The 23,706-nt window shown below is 47.0% G+C and overlaps 1 protein-coding gene across 3 annotated transcripts; it reads left to right on the top strand.

Moving 5' to 3' along the window:
* The first annotated feature begins 229 nt into the window (after nt 1–229).
* kdm1a (lysine (K)-specific demethylase 1a) lies at nt 230–14,945 on the top strand. Of its 3 annotated transcripts, none has more exons than XM_080012895.1 (22): nt 230–276; nt 1,378–1,414; nt 1,878–2,171; nt 3,058–3,223; nt 3,441–3,574; nt 3,694–3,772; nt 3,866–3,958; nt 4,181–4,287; nt 4,400–4,481; nt 4,742–4,836; nt 5,767–5,784; nt 7,377–7,519; nt 7,640–7,730; nt 7,841–7,975; nt 9,978–10,051; nt 10,395–10,506; nt 10,592–10,724; nt 11,076–11,263; nt 12,271–12,385; nt 12,697–12,824; nt 13,349–13,495; nt 14,008–14,945. In XM_080012895.1, exons 2-22 carry the CDS (start codon nt 1,385–1,387, stop codon nt 14,206–14,208), a joined length of 2,565 nt encoding a protein of 854 aa, XP_079869021.1. In that variant the 5' UTR covers nt 230–276; nt 1,378–1,384; the 3' UTR covers nt 14,209–14,945. The 3 variants fall into 3 exon arrangements, with proteins under 3 accessions (XP_079869021.1, XP_079869022.1, XP_079869023.1); XM_080012896.1 differs by having other exon boundaries at nt 3,058–3,202; XM_080012897.1 differs by lacking the exon at nt 1,378–1,414 and having other exon boundaries at nt 240–276.
* The last annotated feature ends 8,761 nt before the right edge of the window (nt 14,946–23,706 follow it).

Here is a 23,706-nt window from a genome sequence, read left to right on the forward strand (position 1 = left end):
GGTGATGTAATAACCGTCTTAATCGTAGACGATAGGAGGGATTATCGATTATAGCTGAAGATGATCGAGATACGCGCTCTGTCAAAACACGCGGTATATGAATATGTACTTTATAATAGGCCCCGCCCCTCGTCTCGATTGACAGCTGCTGCGACCAATCGTCGTTCCGAGCTCGACCAATCACAGGAGGGTCCCTTCAGCGAAGACTCGCAGGAGGAGAGCCGCCTTTGTGTGTTTGTGTGTGTGTGTGTGTTGACGTTTTTCGGGGATCGAGAGGTAATAATAATTGTCTTTTAATCGTTTCACAAATACCGTGCAAAGCACCGCATGCAATGGTGGGAAGGTGTATTTTGGAATTACCGAGGCAGTACATTATCTTCGGAAAGCCATTTGAAAACGCAGTCAGTGTTGTGTTTTATCAGGTCACACCTGCTCTGCCACAGTCGCTGCTAGCCGATTCTCATTGTTAGCCGTGCCGTTAGCCGTTAGCTAAGAGCTAATGCAAAACGAGGCGAACTGCGGGAAAATTGTTCTTTAAATAGCGAGATTTTCACTTTAAAAGTCAAATATCTTATCTAAGTCTGTACATAAAATTTCACAGTAATTGGAATTATTGGGGAAATAATAGCAAGTAAGCTGTCATCAGCCGGCTAGTCAAACCTGCTGCAGGCTCTTCGGTTAGCTTAGCATTAGCTATAAGAATCTCAATCCGTCTATTCGTCACCTACATTATCATATAAACATTTTTTTTTCTTGCTAAGCGTTCGTGCGGTGTTGTACAGGCGAGTGGGATAAAAAGCTTAACATTCGATAAAAAGAAAATCAAAACATACAGAATATATATTGGACAATGCACTGGATACATTAAAAGTTGTAGTTGCTAGTACTGACTGGGCAGGCATGCATGCATGTATAGATATAATAATCTGTACAGGATGAATAATATTAATAGAAAATTAGTACGGACATGGATAACTATTGATGATTAGCTCAAAAATTATTATTAATTATTTCATTATTATTAATTAACTATTCTTAAAAGTAATTAAAATGGACTAGTCGTCTGGTTCACTCACTGTGAATGTCGGTATTTGACAAACCCCTCACTTATTGAAACAGTTTCAGTATAGCTATAGTAAAATATTTATATATATAACTTATGTAAACGACAATTTGTGGACACAACTATTAGAACATTTGAGAAGTAATATGAAATTACCATAACACAAAAAAAGCCATTTTTTTAAACAGGGCAAATGAGTGTGTGAGTTGTCTGTTGTTTCCCCTGTGATGGTGACCGACATGGCCAAAACTTTTGGACTGGTGACGTTAGGAGTTGTTTATAACTGTATCTCTGGTTCTGTCTCTATTTCTTAGTGTTTGAATGGATATTACCAGGTGCACGGAGAAATGGGTAAAACAAGACAAAGTTATTGTACCATAGAGCTCTCATTTCATGAAACCATGACATCCATGCACAGTTTTTTTTTGCATATCAAAGCTGTGTTGCTTTTGTTGGGTTATGCATACCTGAAACACAGCCCGATCTGATGGTTGCTGTAGCCCCTTTTAGCAGGTGCATTCATTGTCCTTACAGAAGGGACAATTATTTCAGTTAGGCCTAAATTAAACATAAAAAGAAAATCACAAATTGCATATAATGTTACTAAATGCCTTTCTTCATCATCATTTACACTTTTTGTGGCTGTCATCTTGTTTTAAGGGCTTAATTTATGATCTTGTTATTCTATGTGCTGGACTGATTGTGAAACATTAAAGCTGTTGCCATTTCACTTCAAAAACATTTTTGGCTTTGGCTATTTTTTGAGTTCAGAGAAATTGTTGGTGCTTACGATATGCTTTTCCTCTTAATCTAGGAGAGGCCTCCAACGTCCTCCATGATGTTGTCCAGTAAAAAGTCAGACGCTGGCTCCTCTTCTTCCACCTCTTCATCCTCTGTCGGGGCGGTGGGAGGTGATAGGGCTCCGGTCTCCGATGCGCCGTCTGGGCCTTCAGCCTCTGCTCCTGGGCCTGCAGATGTTAAAAAAAAGGAGAGGGCTTCCCCGAGTGGGGAACCGGGGGGACCCCCTCTGCCCCATCAAGCAGGCCCAGGGGGAGTGGACCAGGACTCGGCTGAAGTGCGCAGGACGAGCCGCCGCAAGCGAGCAAAAGTAAACATCTTATATAGCCATTGCCCTTATGGCTTTAAAGGGTGATATTTGGCTGGAAATGAACCCTTTTCAAATACTTGTCTCAGTCATACTTTTAATTAAGAGATCATCATTTATAATATCTATACCCTATGAACCTTAATGAACATGAAATAAAGTGTCATTACCTCACTCATTGTACAGTAAGTGGGCAGTGTAAAATGTATATTTCATATTCATGTCTATCTCTACTACTATATATATCTCTCTTGATATAGTTGAGGTATATCTCAACGATACCAAGAGAGAGAGAGAGAGACACTATTTCCCAACTCACACCCTAGCCCTAATTTTTGAGTAAGTGAAATTCCTGCAATGGACACAGGGTGCAGAATGGCTGAGGGTTGTGGTGAAACACATCCCCAGCGCCTTTGGGACTTGTTCGTCTTCCATTTCCTGTTGACATGGTAAGCTATCGTCAGTGGCCACATATCACTGCAATTGCAGCCACATTTTAAATAAATGCAATATTGAATTGGCTCATTAATAAAATAGTTATACAATTGCATAGTTTTAATTATGAACACTTTTGTAGATACGATTGTAGATACCCAGTGCCATATTATTTTCAGGAAATGGTACATCATTACATTACAGGAAGACGAGAACATGTAAGATTTATGGTTCATGTCTAATTTGACAAGTTGAAAACTTGCATATTACCCCAATGAGCCACCTAGATACCCCTGATATGTTTTATCTTTTCTCAAGATCAAGCTTAACAGATTCTGTCTTTCTTCCCCTATAGAAAATGCGGGTGCCACACAGGGCTGTAGAAGCCTGTCTGCCGTCCAGCGGATCCCAGAACTAGGTTTTAATGGCGCTTTTATTGTGCCTCTTGTTGCAGGTGGAGTACCGCGAGATGGACGAGAGCCTGGCCAATCTGTCTGAGGACGAATATTACTCGGAGGAGGAGAGGAATGCCAAGGCAGAGAAGGAAAGGAAGCAGGTCATCCCTCCGCCGGCCCCACCACCAGAGGAAGAGAATGACAGTGAGCCAGAGGAGCCCTCCGGTGTGTCTCAACATCGATGCTTCTTATCAGATCTGGGATCCAACATTGATGTTGTAATATGAGGCTGGCTTTTTCTTAGCATTATCACCCACTCTAAATTTAGATCAAATGTTGCATTGAGATCAAAACCAAGTAAGGTGTTGGTCAAAAATACAGTGATATTGGATTTAGTCAAGGTCACCCGGCTCCTAACGGTGTTACGAATGTGTAATTCCAGGTGTGGAGGGTGCTGCCTTCCAGAGCCGTCTCCCTCACGACCGCATGACATCCCAGGAGGCTGCCTGCTTCCCGGACATCATCAGCGGCCCCCAGCAGACACAGAAGGTCTTCCTTTACATTCGCAACCGCACGGTAAGGGCACACAAATACACACCTGTAACCGTGAAAACAAGAATCATGTGCGTGAGTGATGTGTGTACAGACTTATGTATACATGTAAATAATTGATTCATTGGGATTGCCTCATCTAGCTCCAACTGTGGCTCGACAATCCAAAAATCCAGCTGACTTTTGAAGCCACCGCACAGCAGCTTGAAGCTCCATACAACAGTGAGTTCCAACAAGGTTGTTGTTATTTTTTCTGAACATTGAAGTTTTTTTTAAATTTTTTTAATTCTTATGTGCTTCTTTTAATCATTCTAGGTGACACTGTGCTGGTCCACAGGATACACAGCTACTTAGAAAGACATGGTCTCATCAACTTTGGTATTTACAAGAGGGTCAAGCCACTACCAAGTGAGTTGCTTGGGAATTTCACGAAAAGAAAAAAGAAAAAAATAAATAACTCCTGCAATTTTATATATATAACTCCTGCAATTTTATATATATATATATATATATATGTGTGTGTGTGTGTGTGTATATATATTTTTTTTTTTAATATTTTTTTTAAACATTTTTGATTGATGGGAACTTCAGAGACTAAAACATACCTGTCACCATCTTCTTTCCATGCAGCTAAAAAGACGGGGAAGGTGATAATTATCGGAGGCGGAGTGTCTGGGCTAGCTGCAGCCAGGCAGCTACAAAGCTTTGGGATGGATGTGACGGTTCTGGAAGCCAGGGTAGGTCAATGAAAATTCTATCAAACATGTCTCGACCTTCAGTTAAAGCAATTGTGACAACTGAATTCCAGGTTGACAGTTGTATTCCCCCCCCCCCCCCCCCCCCCCACAGGATCGTGTTGGAGGCAGAGTAGCCACATTTAGGAAAGGCAACTATGTGGCAGATCTGGGTGCCATGGTGGTGACAGGACTGGGTAAGGGACCAGTGTTCCCCAATGCCGTCCCTATAGCAACAGAAATCTAGTAAAACATTGCTGACATGATGCTTAGAAAAGTACTGCAGTAACTGACAGACCCCCATAGAGGGCGATATCGTTCAGTAATTTGTTAGCGTGTGTGTGTGTGTGTGTGTGTGTGTGTGTGTGTGTGTGTGTGTGTGTGTGTGTGTGTGTGTGTGTGTGTGTGTGTGTGTGTGTGTGTGTGTGTGTGTGTGTGTGTGTGTGTGTGTGTGTAGGAGGTAACCCCATGGCAGTAATTAGTAAGCAGGTGAACATGGAGCTGGCGAAGATAAAGCAGAAGTGTCCTTTGTATGAAGCCAACGGTCAGGCTGTGAGTATATAGATATTTAATTGTTCTTGTTTGTTCTTCCATCGCCAGTCTTTTCACTCTTCTACTACACAAACTGATGTTTGAGATGCCTTAATTAGTCCAAAGATTGTTTTGATCTGTTTGTTTATTTAATGTTTTTAATTAAGGTGTGGAAGTTCAATGTTGTAGCTTTAGAGGGTAATGTTATAGCTTTACTCTTGAAAGAATCAGGTATCGCACAAAGTGTTTCATTTTCCAATATCCCATTGTGAAAAAATGTCCCGTTCTCCCCTCAATAGACAACCCAAAGCTTCTGTGTGGGTGAGAAATACCTCAATAACTGCTATGTATACTAGTTGGCTTAGTTCTGCATTGGGCTTTGTGACCCTGAAATCCACTAACCACAAAATCACTGACTGTCGTGCTAAGTGTCGCTAGGGCTGCACAAAACATATTCAAATGCTTGAGAAACACTTCGCCTTAGCAAAGCACTCCCAGTTGGAGGGGTTAGTAGCTCCAGAGCTGGTTTTGTCCTCAGGCAGGTCTTCACTCCCCAAATGCTAGAAAAACAAAAAGGGTGGATTCTGTTTACAAATCGACTTGGCACTAGCGTGTCATAAACAACAGCTCCAGTCTAAAAGTGCGGGGCAGAGAGCAGACAAAGGCCAAGGCATTAGATTAGAAACAAACAACGCAAGGATGTTTAGATTCGTGTTTCAGGGCGTTTCCACTTTAAGGTTAGAAGGTCGCCAGCGGCGCCCTTGAAGCATGAACATCGTGTGTAACTGGTTTCCTCCTCTGCAGGAAAAGCCAGATCGTATGTACATGTTTTCATTTGTGTGAACCTGTTTGAGGTTAGGTTGTATTTACTTAATATTCTTTCTTTTTCTCTCCCGCCCCCGTCGCCTTCTCAACCCCTCCCGTGTTCATCTTTTTGGTGAACTACTAAAGGGTGAACGATGCACAAGTGTATGTATTGGTTTATTTACAATCACTTCTTTACACAATATGAAATTATTTCAGTTCACCTTTAACTCCATCCATTTCAGTTTGCTTTGTATAACACGTCGTCTTCTATTTATCTGTAAACAAAATCTAGCCCTGTTGGCTTTCTTTTTAGAATAGCAATTACCAAATTGAAGATTAATTATACTCTCCAACAAGGGAAAATCCACACCAAAACACAATTCATATATACATGCCTCAGTCCCAAGTCATTTAATAAGGGTATTTCCAGTAATGATCTTTTGGCAAACGTGCCAAAAAAAAAGTTTCTGACTCAGTGATTTCTTTCTTTTGGATCAGTGTTCATAAATAATGAATACGATCCCGTCCAAGATCGTTGAAATGGCATTTGTGGATCTTGTTTTAGGGTGGATTATTATATTATATATATATATTTTAACCATTAAAAGATTCATTAATTGTGTTTGGCAAATGCTCTGCATGTTAAATGAAATTGTTTTTGAAAGCATGAGGGTAAATATGTCACTGCATGTTCATGAAGAAACACATTCTAACATTTAAACATCTTAAGTGACAACTGCATTATTTTTGTTTTCTCAACTCCAGTGACTTGAAAAACTAAAAAATGGTAACTGGTGTAATATACACCCATCAGCCACTACATTAAAACCACCTGCCTTATATTGTGTAGCCCCCCTTTGTGCCATCAAAACAGCTCTGACCCGTTGAGGCATGGACTCCACAAGACCTCTGAAGGAATTTGGAGGCCAAGTCAACACCTTGAACTCTTTGTCATGTTCCTCAAACCATTCCTGAAATTTCTTTTGCGGTTTGGCAGGGCATGAAAGAGGCCACTGCCATCAGGGAATACCAGCAAGCTGTGATGCACTGTGTGTTCTGACATCTTTCTGTCATAGCAGCATTAACTTTTTCACCAATTTGTGCTACAGAAGTTCTTCTGTGCGATTGGACCAGACAGACTAGACTTCACTCCCCACGTGCATCAATGAGCCTTGGGTGCCCGTGACCCTGTTGCCAGTTCACTGGTTGTCCTTCCTTGTACCACTTTTGGTAGTTACTAACCACTGCATACTGGGAACACCCCACAAGACCTGTAGTTTTGGAGATGCTCGGACTCAGTCGTCGAGCCATCACAATTTGGTCCTTGTCAAAGTGGCTCAGATCCTTACGCTTGCCCATCTTTCCTGCTTCCAACACATCAACTTCAAGAACTGACTGTTCACTTGCTGCCTTATATATCCCACCGCTTGACAGGTGCCATTGCAACCAGTTGATCAATGTTCTTCACTTCATATGTCAGTGGTTTTAATGTTGTGGCTGATCCGTGTGTGTTTGTATGATTGGTACATGCTCCATCAAATGAAAGAATGGATGGCCAGACATTGGTTAATATGCTGGCCATATATTATGTTTCACTGTGTTATTTGTTTAACTCAAACTGCTAAATTATTATTATTCAAGAAGTATAAGTTGATTTTGTGTTACTGTTGTGGGTAGGTGAGTTTCTAAGCATTTATTTATTTATTTATTCATTCATGTATTTATTTATTTATTTATTCGCTTGTGCGACCAAGGTGCCCAAGGAGAAGGATGAGATGGTGGAGCAGGAGTTCAACAGGCTCCTTGAGGCCACCTCGTACCTCAGCCATCAGCTGGACTTTAACTTCCTCAACAACAAGCCTGTTTCTCTGGGACAAGCCTTGGAGGTGGTCATACAGTGAGTGGACTGAACACACACACACACACACACACACACACACACACACACACACACACACACACACACACACACACAGACACACACAGTCAGTACTTAATGATTGTATCTGTCCTCCAGGCTGCAGGAGAAGCATGTCAAAGATGAACAGATTGAACACTGGAAGAAGATTGTGAAAACCCAAGAGGACCTCAAGGAACTTCTAAATAAGGTGATCTTTGTGGAAAAGGAACTGTGTGTGCGTGCGTGCGTGTCTTCCATTTATTCTGATGTATCCTCCTACCTCTTCCCTCCTCCTCTCTCCTCTACACCTCCCTCCAGCTGGTGACCACTAAGGAGAGAGTTAAGGAGCTGCATCAGCAGTACAAGGAGGCCAGCGAGGTCAAACCACCCAGAGACATCACAGCCGAGTTCCTGGTGAAGAGCAAGCACCGCGACCTCACCGCCCTCTGCAAAGTGAGCTCAACTGCTGCTGCCGCTGCAGCATTTTAGTGCACCGATTTTCAATTTCTCTCCTGTTTTACACCAAGAAGCCACTCCACACTACAAAGTACCGGGACAGAATGAGCAGGAAGGCAAATTAGTATGAGAAGAGGCGGGTGTCTGCAGCTCTGTGCGCAGCAGTCGGCTGAAACTATTCTTTCAATACTGGCTCGATTGAAGAGGTTGTGGTCCTTAAACACTTGTGTCTTGGTGTGATTACTGCATGTGTCCTCAGACCTGGATCGAGCAGAGATCCGACACCAGCGCTTAAAATTCTCTCAAAGTCAAAGCAGGAAAATTGGGCCGCTAATTGTTTGTTGGGTTATATAATCATACAGTGTTGTAAATCACACTAGTTTGAACCACTCTGTCTTTCACAGCTATCAACTGTGTCTAGTTTATAAAAGCCCTATGGCTATCAACTATGTCTGTAATTTATAAAATCCCTGTCTTATGGACTGAGAAAGCATGCCTATTCGAACCAGAACGTAAAAATGATGTATTATGGACAGTCATGTCAGGGAGGATGCCCTGCAGAATCTTAATAGCACGCAATTGTAATTCTCTCTTAAGTAAACCAGACAGGCTGTGTTTAAGTGGTTTAATGCCTGGGCTGTATGTATTATTAGAGGCAGAGTTGCAGTTTTATTTCTGGTGCAGATAAATCACATCCACTAGAGCCATGTGTATATTTAAGAAGGGGGATTTAGTTGGTTTAAACACAGCTGCTGTCCTTCCCCCATCCGCTGTCTGAGAAACCACTTAAAGGGTGTGGAATCAGTGTCTGACTGTACGTCTGTTTGGTGCTGTACACACAGGTGCGTGCATGAATACACACAAAAAGTGCAGCGGTAAGGTAGTTGTGTAGTTCAGTGATTCTCAACCTTTTTCATATCAAGGACCCTTAATTTGATATGCATTAGGCCATGGACCCCATTTGCGAAGATTTTGAATTTATGACCCCAATCTGAGAAGATTGTTATTGATAACTCATAGCTCAAAATGCTCTACCTGTTCCCACTATAGTTATATAGTAGTCAGAGAATGGTGAAACTAGGATCAAGGAACTAGGTCATTGTGCAATCTCATGGTGCTCACGGCTTCTAAATGAAATATTGGTGAAATCGAAATAGTAATCATTTTGCTAGGGACACCCTGGGACCTCTTGAAAGACCCCATGTTGGTCTAGTTATTTTTACAGCACAGGGGCTGAGTTTCAATTAGTAGTCCGTGGTTGGTTATTTTTGTTGATGCAAAATAAAACATTTCGGCCAGCTGGCTAACCTCTGGTATCAGAGCGCTCCACAGTGTTTCTACTCAAGCTGTCTCCCGAGAGCAGGGAGGTAGATGGCGTTGCTAATTCCAGCCTCTCGGGGGGAAGTGGTGCTATTATAGCTGGCATTTCATGCTGCTTCAGTTGTCGGTACTGTTGTGGTGTGCCTCAGAACCGGCTGAGTCAGCCCTTCCACCACAGACCGTTTGTCCTTTCTACCTGTCCCAGAACACTCAGGGTGTGTACATTGCACATAAATACACTGACATGCATCAGCACGCCGGGGCTTTTATTTCCCTTCACATTGCTTATCTTGGGACGAAATCCCTTAGCTGGCTGAGGGGAAAATGTTCTGCAGCTTGCTCTGGTCCCAAGTTGCACAGTCACCCTACAATGCATGTAATGGGACAAAAGTGACCCAGACAATTGTTTTCTTCCAGGAATCCTGTAATTAAAGTGTTTTTAATGATGTGAACTGATTGTTTCTCAATGATTGTAATTAAATATTAATGACTTGAATAATATGTACAAACAAAAAAACTTAAGACAGGTTATTTCTGACCTGACATGTATTCTATGGGGACAAGTCATCTATTCATTCTAGCGTTGGGATTTCGATTGAATATACGTTTAGTAAAATGCTTTTGTTCCTCCGTTCCCTGAAACGGATGGATAATACTACTTCCTGTTTATCCGCTTTAGGAGTATGATGAGCTGGTGGAATTGCAGGTCAAACTGGAAGAAAAGCTTCAGGAGCTGGAGGCAAATCCCCCCAGGTAAGACCGATATCCATCGGTCTAGTAATGCATCCGTTTTGTTGCTGCGGCATCAAACATCCTTTCTACAGCCTGGCGATGCTTCTTTAGTGAGCCAACGCCTCCCTGTCGGCCATTTATAGCTATTGTTTTTTGCTGTGTTTTTTCTGGCTACCAATTATAGCTTTGTATGTATGTATGTATGTATAAACCTTCAAATCATAATAACGCTTAAATGATTGGATTACCTTTTCTGCTACCTCCGATCATGACGAGAAATGCCAAGCTCCACCGTGAGCAATCATACTTCTACGGCTAATGTCTCCTCCCGCCCTTTGTCCCCTTGTCCTCTGTCTCTCAACAGTGACGTCTACTTATCGTCCAGGGACCGGCAGATCCTCGACTGGCACTTTGCCAATCTGGAGTTTGCCAACGCCACACCGCTGTCCACTCTATCACTCAAGCACTGGGATCAGGTATAGACACCCTGTGTTTTTATAACCAACACGCTGTCCCTTTAAATCCATCACCTGGTCTCACGGTCGTAAAACCTCCGTACAGGACGACGACTTTGAGTTCACGGGGAGTCACCTGACCGTACGGAACGGCTACTCCTGCGTTCCCGTGGCCCTGGCCGAGGGGCTGGACATCAAACTGAACACGGCAGTACGCCAAGTCCGATACACGGCCTCTGGTACGTCGACGGGTGCTTTCAGTTCCCCTTTAAAATTGGCAATAATTTTCAGATTTGTGCACAAACGTGATAAAGGTGTACAAAGGTGTTCAGAGATTTGGTAATGACTAGATAGAAATAAAAACACCTTTGACGACGCAACTAACTACTACCACTTTAACCCTCAGCCTTTTTCCCCTTAACTTCGCCTAAAATGACACTCCCAAAATGATTTGGTAATCTCTCCACAATAAGGATATGCTTTGATAAATTCCAGTGCAAAACGTTTATTAGGTGTAATATTTTTTGTCTCAATCAAGTAATCAACGCTAGTTATAAGAAAGCTTCTCATCGCTGGTTCCCCGTCTCCAGGCTGCGAGGTGATCGCGGTCAACACCCGCTCCACCACCCAGACCTTCATCTACAAGTGCGACGCGGTGCTGTGCACGCTGCCGCTGGGGGTGATGAAGCAGCAGCCGCCCGCTGTGCAGTTTGTTCCTCCGCTGCCCGAGTGGAAGACCTCCGCCATCCAGAGGATGGGCTTTGGAAACCTCAACAAGGTCCGACTCCCAAGACACATTCGCACATTTTAGGCGTCAGAGGTCGTCAGCGGTTCATTGATTCCGCTGAAAGTCCTGCTGTTCTAATCGACACCCCGACCTTAGTGATAACATCCACATACTAAGGTTTTTATTTTTTCCTCTTATGTGTAAATATCATCCCCAAAATATCGTCACATTATCGTCAAAAATATTGCGATAAGTAGTTTTGTCGATATCGCCCAGCGCTACCCCGCCCCCACGCAGTTTCTGCTGCAGTGTCCTTGTGTTGGCAACTTCACCTTGAGCTGCTGCAGTGGAGGCAGGTAACTCCACCCTGCTTCATGAAGGCGCTGTTTAACTGCAGCATCTCTGTGCCGTCAGAACAGGTGTTTAGTTCCCACCGTCCTCATCCTCCTCCCTATAAATAGCCTGTGGGCTACCGTGCCAGACTGGGTTACATCTGGGTGCTTCTTGAGTTGGGTGCACGGAGAGAGAGAGAGAGAGAGAGAGAGAGAGGCTGAGCTTAGGACAGGAGAGTAGAGGGTGTCAAAGTGTCAATTTGTTTTTGTTTTTTTTTGGCAATGATCGTTTCCGGTCACATCCGTCTCTCCCCTCCCCCCGTGGTCGAGTATCACTTACTGCGGACAATTCCATTCCCTAATACTGCTGCAGCACAGAGGAGAGAATGCGGCATTATTATGCAATGGGAGCCGCTGGTACTGCGTCTGACCACCAGAGGGAGCTCTACCACCGGATCCCATTCGCTTCACCTTCACTCAATCCATTAATAAAACAATAGAGAAAATAAGTCAATTCATCTTCAATCACCGCTGCTTCTTTCTTGTACGTCTTGAATTCCATTTAGTAATTTAAATGTAATCATCGGTTTTGTACTCCATCTTCATTCCCTTTCAGCTGTGCGGCAAAAAGCGCTCAAACCCAATTAATAACAGCTCTGCGGCTGAGGTCAAGGGCGGAGCCGGGGTCGGTGCGTGGGACTGATCTTTTGTCCTCCCCGCCTCTAGGTGGTGCTGTGCTTCGACCGTGTGTTCTGGGATCCCAGCGTCAACCTCTTCGGTCACGTCGGCTCCACCACCGCCAGCCGAGGGGAGCTCTTCCTCTTCTGGAACCTCTACAAAGGTGTCATTTTAGGCCACACTTTAGATTCCGTTCGTTATTTCGATGCTACATAAACACTAAATAATATATTGGGTATATTTCCCAGACTACATTTTATTTCAGAAGGACCGAGCAAGTGATCAAGACAAGACTCCATTGGGATGGATTCTAATCTCTTTAAATACAATAAATATTCATTGAAGACCATTTCATAGTCCTTTAGTGATACAACTCAAACATGTTTTTGCCGGTGGTGCTTTAGTAAATTCTAAACACGTAACAAATGTAGTTATTGGTCATTTTGAACTTAAGTTCTGTTTGTCCTTCATCAGCTCCCATCCTGCTGGCTCTCATGGCCGGCGAGGCGGCTGGCATCATGGAGAACATCAGCGACGACGTTATAGTGGGACGCTGCCTCGCCATCCTGAAAGGGATCTTCGGAAGCAGCGCCGTGCCCCAGGTCAGTCCACTTGTCCCTGAAGTACTGCAGTTCTACTGCAGTTCTACTTCAGTTCTTTCTCTGTGGCCTTACACGTTACTAGCCACCAGACAGAATGTAAAAGAAGGTGTTCTCCACACTGCAACTGCAATATTCCGCCTAATTCTCTGGAATTAGGGCCCCTAAACTCCCGCCAGCGGATTTCCAGCCGCCACAAAAATGGCGGTCCATTAAATGTTGTAAGATCCGCGAATAGTCTTTTCTTTGGCGCTTCCAACGGCTTAAGCGGAATATCAAATTGGTCGCCGTACCGACCCCGGCCGGCGCGGCTTCCTCACAAGTCGAGCTTCTCATATCTGCGGCCGGAGCCAAACCACCCGTCATTATAAATTATTCTGTATGGTTTCACGTGGGGGGAAAATCATACGTGCGGTGGCCAGCGCTGGAGCCCTTCCCCATCCAGCTGTTGACTTTTTATTTTGAAGCCCGAGCACGGAAACTTAATAACCGACCCTGTTTGTGTTGTTGTTTTGTTGTCTTGGCAGCCCAAGGAAACCGTGGTGACTCGCTGGCGCGCGGATCCCTGGGCGCGGGGGTCCTACTCGTACGTGGCGGCAGGTTCCTCCGGTAACGACTACGACCTGATGGCCCAGCCCATCACGCCGGGCCCCGCCATCCCAGGGGCCTCGCAGGTACGGCCCCGGTGCCAGCTTTTTACCAGAGGTCGGCAGCCGCGCGACACGCCGGTTGCCAAGCCCGAGAAAATGGTCGCTGAATTTTAATCATTTTATGTCTGAGTCACAATTCTCCAAAATGCTACATAATCTGTATTTCCACTTGTTTGGAATCAATGGGGCGGGGTAACGCCCCATTCTCAATTTCTAAACAACGTTATGCCGTGTTTATTTATTTATTTTTACATATGAAAAGTGGTTGACAACGGGGCAACCAGACCACATGAGATGGCAATGGGCAACTGTGTGTGTGTATGTGTGTGCGCGTGCCCGGCGAAGCCCACGGTCCTTGACCAGACTCCTCACGCAGATGGTTTTGGGGCCGCTTTGAAGCCAGCGGCGCCGACCGACGCGAACAAGTCGTATTTATGTGTCCGCTCCTACGACCTGTCATCTTCCATTCCCACTGTCCCCCCCTCCCTCGGTGCGGCACCCGTGAACACTCTGCCTTCTCCTCCCTCTCCTCCCAGCCCGTCCCTCGCCTGTTCTTCGCCGGGGAGCACACCATCAGGAACTACCCGGCCACGGTGCACGGCGCGCTGCTCAGCGGGCTCCGCGAGGCCGGACGCATCGCGGACCAGTTCCTGGGAGCCATGTACACGCTGCCCCGGCAGGCCAGCGCCCCGGCCGCCAGCAACCCCCAGCAGGCCCCTCCCACGCCCAGTGTCTAGAACCCCCCCCCCCAGCCCTCGGACGGCACTGAGTGATCTCATGAGGAGCCGTGGAGCTTCACCTCAAAAAAAACACACCCACATGAAACATTTCCGCTTTCAGTCTGTTTTCTGGGTCTACGGAACTGAAATCATATGTGATGCTGGTGGTTCGCAGTATTTCTGAACATATGTCAGATTGGAGAATTTTATGGCCAGGCGTTATACTTGTGTTTATATATATTTCTGTTATTTAAGCGTTTTTGCAGCGTCACCAACGCGGACAGCTCCCCGGAGCTACACGGAAGAGGCTCCCACTCCAGGAATTCCCGATGAGTATCCTAGTACTCCCGAAGCATTATCAGAGTTCAACCTTAAAAACAAGACAGGGCAGTCAGCACACTCCTTTCTTTCTGCTTACAGAAACATCACACCCTCGGAGGCAGGTGATTCAAACTCACTTTATTTTTCTGTTAATCAGTTTTGGAAACGTTCAGAGGACCTGGTCTTGGTTTTAAGGCTGAAAAACACGTCTGTGCGGTAGAAGTGTGCCTCCTAAAAGCTATTTCATCCCTTTAGGTCGCATAGCATAGAGAAAATAGATATAAGAAGTTTTAAATGCTAAATAGATATTTGGAAAATACGTTTTTTGTGAATGTTTTTGTTACTATTCCGACTTTGTTTAACTTTATTTTATTGCGGTTGTCATTACTTTTTATACGTTCTTTGTTCTGTTAAATAAAATAATTGCATCTTGAGTCCAACTTCTCCCTCCTGTTATTTGAGACCTTCTTAATAAGAAATCGAAGACGACAGGAAGCCGTGCGAGGTCCCAATCCACCTTGAGCGTCCTGCTCAAGGACACATCAGCGAGTAACCGGGGATTGAACCGCCAATCCTTTGATTACCGGACCACCCGTTTTTACCTTCCGAGCCACACTGCCCGCCTGCTTTGAATTTATTCCTTTGCCTGTTGTCTCTAATGTCTTTGCCAGCATTGCAGACAACAACTTGGGATAATTAACATTTTCCAATCCGGTGTTCTAGCCCCGTTTACGCACAGCGAGGTCCAGAACCATCGCACAACATGAACGTTGCCTCCTCTGTGACCTCCTGCCGACCTCCTCGGGCCTGGCTCGTCCCCCGGGGCCTGCAGCGCTGTGTGTGTCTGCGTGCGTGTGTGCGCGCGCGTGTGCGCGCGCGTGCGCACAGCGAGGGTCTCTGGCAGCGGCCCCGCGTAGTGGGGGATCTGATGAATGAGGAAAGACATTAAAATGGTCAGCCATGAGCTATGGGGCTTTTCTGAGGAACTGAATACCAGGGCTGCGTGCCCCCTCTGTTTCCATGCATCCCCCAGCAATCACAAGCCTTGTTTTTTCCTGCAGGGCTGCGGTTATCGTGACCAAGAGGAAGGTTTTGATCTAGGCAGCAATTTCAGACGGGAATTTGGGAGTGAGTGAATGGCATCGGGGGTATTTTCACTTCCCTGGTAAACCATACGCTTGGAGCAGCGTGCAACCATTGACTGATGAGTCGATTTTTCATATAGTAATCGCGGTCCCACATGAACCACTTATTTTTTGATAGGGAAGAGAGCGAGGGGAGAAAAACAAAATACAAAATGGGCCACAGCGTGTCTGAGCACATCTCGGGCCGCCGTGTGATTCACAGCACGGCATAGACGCCACAGGTGTGGGGAGGAATGTGCTGGAGTGTGGGCGCGCATACACGCACGCCTCCCACATAGTGCTGCATAACGAGGACACCATCCATGACCATGAACTGAAATGATTCCGTTTCCGAAATAAGAAGTCGCTGTGCCATGGTTTGAAACGACTTCATAATGGGATGAATAATCGACTTATTTGTGGGAGGCTTTTTGTTTTTTTGTTAATGGAAACCACGGTATGGTCAGGATAAAAATGGAACTGTTGTTAAACCCTTTGACCTCTTATAGAGCTTTTGTTCACACAAAGCAACATCCCCTACAGATTAAATTTTTATTTTTATTTTAACCAATAAACCAGTTCTATGAAATATAAAAGCATAATAATTATAAAAACAACCCACCCCTCATTCCCCTCTTCCTGCAGTGTGTGCGAGTCATTTCCACGGTTGACTTCACTTCAATAATTCAGGTCAGGCATCGGTGTCGGGGCCCGCGGTGCCAAGTTCCAGGCCGGCACCGCAGTGTTCGGCAGCACCTGGCTGGATGTGATCTCGGGGCAGATTAAATCAAACCACACAAGCAGGAGACGCTGTTAACCCCCGACTCTCCAGCGCGCACTCCAATACTGCACATTGAAAATGAAAGGTTTTCCATCGCCTAAGCCGACCGCCTCCCTCCCTCCCCCTATTGTCGCTGTGGTGAAAAACAGACTTGTTAAAGTTATTTCTTAATCACGTAGGATGTATTTTTTTTTTTGAAAGGGACGCATGGGAAGCGACGCAACACATTGTGAGAATTAATATCGGAATAATTGGAAAATTCCATTTTGCTTGTTGGGGGGGGGGTGGGGGGAGGCGTGGTTTGATTATACTTCTTATCAATGCGGTTTCTCTACCACCATCATCAAACCCCCCTGAAGGAAGCCAAATATCTCAAAGTACGGGTATAAGACGCAGGGAGATAAGTAGAAAGGCGTTCCAAAACAAATTAAAGTCATTTTGCACCTTAATTTTAAACCGAATGAGATTACCAAAAGTGGCGTAATGCATTTCCCCTCACTTTCGGTGCGGGCGGGGCACCGGTATTTGGTGACATCTCTGCTCTGTGTATTTTAAGTGGCCTGTTAAAAAAAAAAAAAAAAAGCGAAAAGCTGCATCTCCAGGTCAAGAACGGCCCCATTGCCCCGCTGCTCACAGCACGGCGTCGAGCTTTAATAGAAGGGAGTGTCTGCTGACTCCGCATTCCACGCCCGCTCGCGCTTTTTTATTTATTTTTTTATTTTTCCCCCTCCCTCCTTCGCACCTGACCAATTTGCCTAATTTGTCAGATGGCTCGCGTATGGTGCCTCACGTCAGTAGCTTTTCTGCCTTTTAAACAACATTCCCAGGTTGAGATTTCTTTTTTTTCTTCTTTCATTTTTATTGGAATACATAATCTGCTGTACAGAGTCTGTTTGGCAGCTTGGAGTAGATCTACATGCAGAGTGTGCAGCCACGGCGAGGTTAAAACATGCACAATGTACTTAATCTAAAACAGAAAAAAAAAAAAAACAGCCCCGCCCCAGCACCCCCACTCGGATATGTGACCCACTGAGACGTGTGGAGCGGCGGAGTGACAAATCTGAAAACACCCTTCTTCATCTCTTTACATGCACGCACGCACGCACGCACGCACGCACGCACGCACACGCACACGCACACGCACACACACACACACACACACACTCCAGGTTGTCACCGCCGCCTGTCTCTCTACAGACATGTTCGTATTAATAAGCACATTGGAAATTAGAATTTGAAAAAATATGTCATTCGACTGCTGGGTTTTGCTTGCAAAGGCATCATTATGTGTGTGTGTGTGTGTGTGTGTGTGTGTGTGAGATGCATTTCTGTGTTATGCAGACAGACAGTTTGATCTGTGTTTATTCCGTTTAAATCCTGCATAGGAGGATCTGTTTCTATGTGTCTGCATGTGCGTCTCAAGGCCTTTTTTTTTTACGCCTCTTTCTTTGGCAGAGCTTACGAACATACGATGTGATAACCATGATTTTTTTCTTTTTTTCGTTTTTAGAAGCGAGAGGGAGACTTGGGGGGGGGGGGGGGGGGGCTGGGGGGGTTTGTAAAGACCTTGGAGCGCGGTTCCTGACACAACAGGACTGCACATGGCAAAGCGCTCAGCACGGCAGACCCGCTCAGCTCCGACACACACACACACACACACACACACACACACACACACACACACACACACACACACACACACACACACACACACACACACACACACACACACACACACACACACACACACACACACACACACCCCCGTCATTCTTCGATTACTGGGACACAAATCTGGCCTCCGTCTCCCTCTAGCCTCTCGTTCGCTCATAAACCCCGTTTCTCTCTCTGAGTCATGGCGTATTATCATATTCCCAGGCCGTGAGAAATGTCTTGCATTAAAACAACAAACACAAAATACAGGAAAAAATAACTCTCCAGGAGTGCAATAACAATGAGAAAAAAAAAGATGCATTAATGTGGTAAAAATATCATTCTTAAAATCAAAGAGGACAAATACCAAATATATTTCATTAATAAGGCCCACTTTACAAAATTACACGATTTTTCCTTAAATAAAATCTATCCGATACATCTTCCAAAATAAGATATCTTTTGTTTAACAAAGAAAAGAAAACATGCATAGTCAGAATTGAAGAAAAGAAAAAAAACAACCTTAAATTGAATATTTCCCCTTAATTACAGCATGATAGCAGTCTAAGAGACAGGGTATCCATCTGGAGAAACACCGGCACCGACTGTAAACTGGAAATACTGTGGAATGATTTTGGCACTATGTTCCAAGGCTGAGACGCAGGCACCACCGGGTGCCATCCCTAGGGAAAATAAAATAAAAATAAAAATAATGGTTGAAACTGTTCACACACAAAAAAAAAAAAAAAAAAAAAAGATTCCCTCAGCATGTCCAAGCAATTCCTATCTGGATCCGTTGAGGTGTATTCCAAGTCATGTTTTAAAGATAAAATTCAGTTTGGCTGGTGCTAAAACATATTTCTGGCAAAGATACATTCAGCGTAGGAATAATGGAAACGGAGAGTCCGGAGTACATTTCTGGAGCAGGTAAAAAGAAAAAAAAGCAGGTCAGTTTTGAAAGAGGACTAAGGGGGAGGGCGGGGGGGGCTTTACTTGTTGGAGGTCTTAAAAGTTAAGTGCTGGTTAAGTGCAGATTACGGCCTACGCCACCCAATGACACCAATGACCGTGGCTTTATAATGGAGGCCTTCAGCTCAGAACCCAAGAGCCGTTTTCCATCCAGGCCCTCTGATCTCCGCTAAGTACATTCTAGACAACTTTGTGGAAGGGGGAAAGAAAACAATGGGCCGTAAGCAACGGATGTTTACACCAGCAGGGGCTTTGGAGGATTTCAATTAATTGTTAGAACTGGCACAAACAAAGTGCTGCTCCCGTCCTTGCCAGTCGGACACACCTCGCTTGGGAGTTGGAAAAACCCGCATCCACCGCGCGGTTGCAGAAAGTCTACGGCCGAAGAAATATCGATGAACCCGAGTCAACGGGGACGAAACCTCTTGATGTCTGCGTCCACGTCCCAGAGGGTTGGCAAAAACGTGCCGTCACGGCGGGGGGGCGATCTGGATCTGGACCTGGATCTGGACCTGGATCTGGAGGGCCCGATCGTTAAGACGCCCTCTGGGTAAAACCGCGCGTGCCTGGGTTGCCCGCCCGGTCCCCACGTGGACCGAGCCCGGTCGAGGCCCGGGCCGCCGTCCGTCGAGCAAAGGGAGCGGCGGACGGGAGCGGGGCTTGTAAGGGCGGAGCCGGCCGGCGTGCGCGGATGGAGTTTCAGCTTCGCCCCTTCTTTGAAGCCGGTCTCCTCGGAGGGAACCCCCTCGGACGTAGGTAAAACCTACGGCTTCCGACAGCTGTCCGTCCGCTCGCCGGGATCCCCCCCCGGCCCCCCCGCTGCGGGTGACAGTCCCCTCTGAGGCGTGGAGGGTGGAGGGGGGAGGGTGGGGATGGGCGGGTGGAGGTGAGTGCGGACGGCGAGGGCATTTCGTTCATTTGTCGAGAAGGTCAAGTGGAGGGAGACTCGATGACGAGCGTTCAACGCGACCCGGCGGAGGCACCACCCTTTTCCAGCACAAGAGGACTGAACGGATGAAGAGAGACAGGTGAGAGAGAGAGAGAGAGAGAGAGCGAGCGTGGGCGAGTCGGTGGGGAAGTGTGAACAGGGGTTGCGTCACCGCTTCGCGATCCGATCCTGACTCAGGGTGTCGTCAGCCTCCATAAACAGCCACCACAAATAAAAATAAAAGCCGGAGGCCTGTGTTCTACAACACCAGCTTATAAATACACCCAGCTGCTCTGGGGGGCCGGGGGCTGCGGGGGGGGGGGTTGGGGGGCTTTGGAAGAGCTAATTCCAGTTCACACGTCGGGGCTTAAACGAGAGCCCCACTCGCCATAATATTAATACCAACGTCCCGTAGAACAGAGAACCGCGTGCTCCTGCACCGGCGGAGCCGGAAATCCGATCCCTTCCTCCGCTTTCATCGTCCTCAAAAAAAAGTGGACGTCGTCGGCCTGCCGGGGCGCTCTCCGTCCTCCTCTCTCATGTATTTAGACGCCCTGAGTTAAAAGGAAGAGACAGGATTAGCCTCGGCCACGACCTCTGACCTTCCCCGCTACCCGGTGGGGGGGGGGGGGGGGTCCTGTCCGTCACCATCTGGCCAACGTGCCCCCGGTCCCCCATCAGAGGTCCACTCCCTGAAGCGACCTCTATTCGCTGATAACAACAATCAAAGAAGCCCCTCGATGGCAAAGAGAGGAAGAGACGGGGGGAAAGAACGGGGGGCGGAGGAGGGGAGGAACGGAAGGGAAGAGGAGGGAGGGGAGGGGAGACGGAGCGCCGCGCGTCTTTGATTCCCAAACATACTGAAAGGAAAACCGCCTCACAGTACGCACGATAAAATCCCCCGGAAGCCACAGAAGGTACGAATCTGAACCCCGCGGAGGAGCACCAGGGTCGGGCCGCTCCCTTCCCGGCCGCCTACATTCTTTGAGGCCAAAAGTGCAAGTTTGGCCAAAGTGTTTTTTTTTTTTTTTTGTTTGTTTGTTTGTTTTTAAACCAGCATCGATTTGGGGGAAGGTTCTTCTGCACCTGAATCCAAACACGGCGACAGCGTCCCGTAATGCAACTTCTCAAGACGCAGGTCGTATCGATAAGCGTTCGTCAGAATGATCAAAACCTTCACACCTGATCTGCATTCAGGACTTTACAGAAAGCTGACGACGGCGGCACGGCTGCGGTAACACAGTGAGAGCGACACGCCCTCCGCCCCCGACCCCCAAGGCACTAATGGAGCATGTTGAATAATCTTTCGGAGCAGGGAAGAGGAGACCGAACGTGATGGGGCGTAATCAGTGACGGAATAAAAAAAAAAAAAAAGGTGAATATTATGAAGCACAAAATGCCGGTTGGTTTTGGCCTGATCAAACACCAAGTACGAGGAACCGGACGCGATTAAAGTGACGAGTTTCCAATGCTGTCCGTGCGGACGTAGCAGGGGGGTTCGCACGGACAGGGGCACGGGTGGAGTGTTTATCGGTTGGCGTCGAGTGGCCTCCCCTTCCTGCTTCCGCACAAAAAACAGAAAACAAACAAAAAAAACAAAACAAAAACAAACGGTGCACGGTGAGAGCGGGCAGGGCCGTCCCGGGCTGGGATGGCAACGCCGGGCGGACATATTCAGACTGAAAGGACACGTAGCGGGGTAGATGCCGGTAAACATGGCTGCTGGATGGAGGAAAAAAAAAAAAAAAAAAAAAAAAAAAAAAAAATGGCTGGTCGCTGGGCGGGGTTTAGGTCAAGTGATCGGATGTGGCGAGATGATGCCGGTTACCCCGGGGGGCAGACTCTGACCCGGCAGCGTCAGAATCCAAAAATCCGGTCACGACTACAGATGTGGAAAAAACAACGAATCTCAAACAACAACAAACGCAACCCCCCCGCGGTCTGGCCGCGGAGCCGCTCTGAGGCGAGAGGTCGAGGCTTCCATCGATGGTTGCTTGAGACTATTTCGGAGGCTTGGCACTTGAACAGACGGAGCACTGGACAAGGCGGAGCCCGCCGTTTCGGATGCGTCAGAAATCGAATCTTTGACGGCCCGTTCGATATCGGCCCCCGTGGCCACGTTTGCGTTTCTGCGGCACCCCCGCGGTTACAGCGGCCGCCGGTGATCAGTCAAGAGACATTCCTCCGTAACCCGCCAAACAGAAGTGAAAAGTCGTTATCGTTATAATATAATACATCTCTATAGAAAAAAAAAAACAAACAAAAAAAAAGAAAGGTAGAAGTTGAGACGATTCGCACGGCGAACCCGGTCGCATACAAGTCGGACTGACAGTTTGTGGCGGGTGGAGGTCGGCGGAGGCGGAAGCCCCCCGGCGTCCTCCTCCGATCGGCCGTCGAGTCTCTCGGCGGCGGGCTCGGACGCGAGGCACCGGCGTCCTCCTCGCTGGCGCTCAGTTCCAACAGTTCCGTTTTGGCTCCTGCTCTCTCATCCTACGTGAGCAAGTTACAGTAGCAACATGAAATAAAGCACCATGGGAACCGTAGTGCCAAACTACGCACCCCCCCCCCCCCCCCCCCCCCGCGGCTGTCTTTTTTGTCTCTTAGAATCGTTCGCCGCGAGCTTCCCTCGCCCCGCTGCGGTCGAGGGGGAGGGGACGGCGCACAACAGGAAGCGAATTACTGTGAATCAAAATAGCCTGGAAAAAAAACGGCGTGGAAAAGGGAGTCGGTAACGGCGCGAGATCAAATAAAAAAAAAAACAACGTGTTCGCGTCCCCTAAAGTCCGGGAGGGGGGGGGCCCGGCGAGGCCCTCTTGAATGCGGAGTGCATGCCGAGACATAATCCTCCAAAGTGCTCTTCATCGAGGGGCTTTAAAAGCATGCGGATGCATTCACCGACAATCTTAGTGCCTAACATTTATATGCAGCTTTAGGTCATGCCAGAAAGTGGTAACATATGGGTTAGAATAGGTCCTCCGTAGGTGTGCCCGCATGTCTGTGCATATGTTTGCATCTTTTTCTGCGCTTATACTTATGTCTGCGTGCGCGTTGACAACGCCCCCCCCCCCGGAAAGAACGCAGCGCCATATGCGATGTAATTCGCTCCCTGTTTTTTGGTCACATTTCAGATACAAATCCGTCATTTATTTTTTTTTTTTTTTTTTTTATCCTTTTGTTTTTTTCGGTGGACTTCCATCGGGTGAAAAGTCTGTCGCCGCCGAGCAGACGTCGGGTTGGGTTCCCCCTCCGCCCGCTGGTGCCTGTGAGGGGAACGTGACACAGTTCCGAAAAACTCCAACCGGGTCGCTTGCGTGACACGCCCCCCACACACACACACACACGCACGCGCGCGCGCGCAGCCCCGGCCGTCCAACCCCCGCCCACGCCGGCCTCTCCTTTGTCAAACATGGGGGTTACACTAAAATATATCCAACTGAAGAAGCGGAAGAGGGAACGTCGGCTGATGAAGGCTCAAAAAAAAACAAAAAACAAAAAAAAAAAACCTCCACCCCCGCCCCCCGGCACCTCACCGGAGACAGCAGGGGTGCGGGCGGGAGGGTTTTTACGAGCCTCCCGGGAAGGGTCGGGAGAAATTCCGGAACGGAGCTTCTGTTGGCGTCTCTGCTCATGCGTGCGCTCGGGTGGGTGGGGGGGTGGGGGTGGGAGGGCCGTGGGGTCAGCGTCGGCGATCGGTGCAACCGCTGCTCTCCGTCTTGGCACAAGCAGCAGATGTGAGATGG

The sequence above is a fragment of the Zeus faber genome (assembly GCF_960531495.2).
Source record: "Zeus faber genome assembly, chromosome: 13".
NCBI classification, from domain to species: Eukaryota; Metazoa; Chordata; class Actinopteri; order Zeiformes; family Zeidae; genus Zeus; species Zeus faber.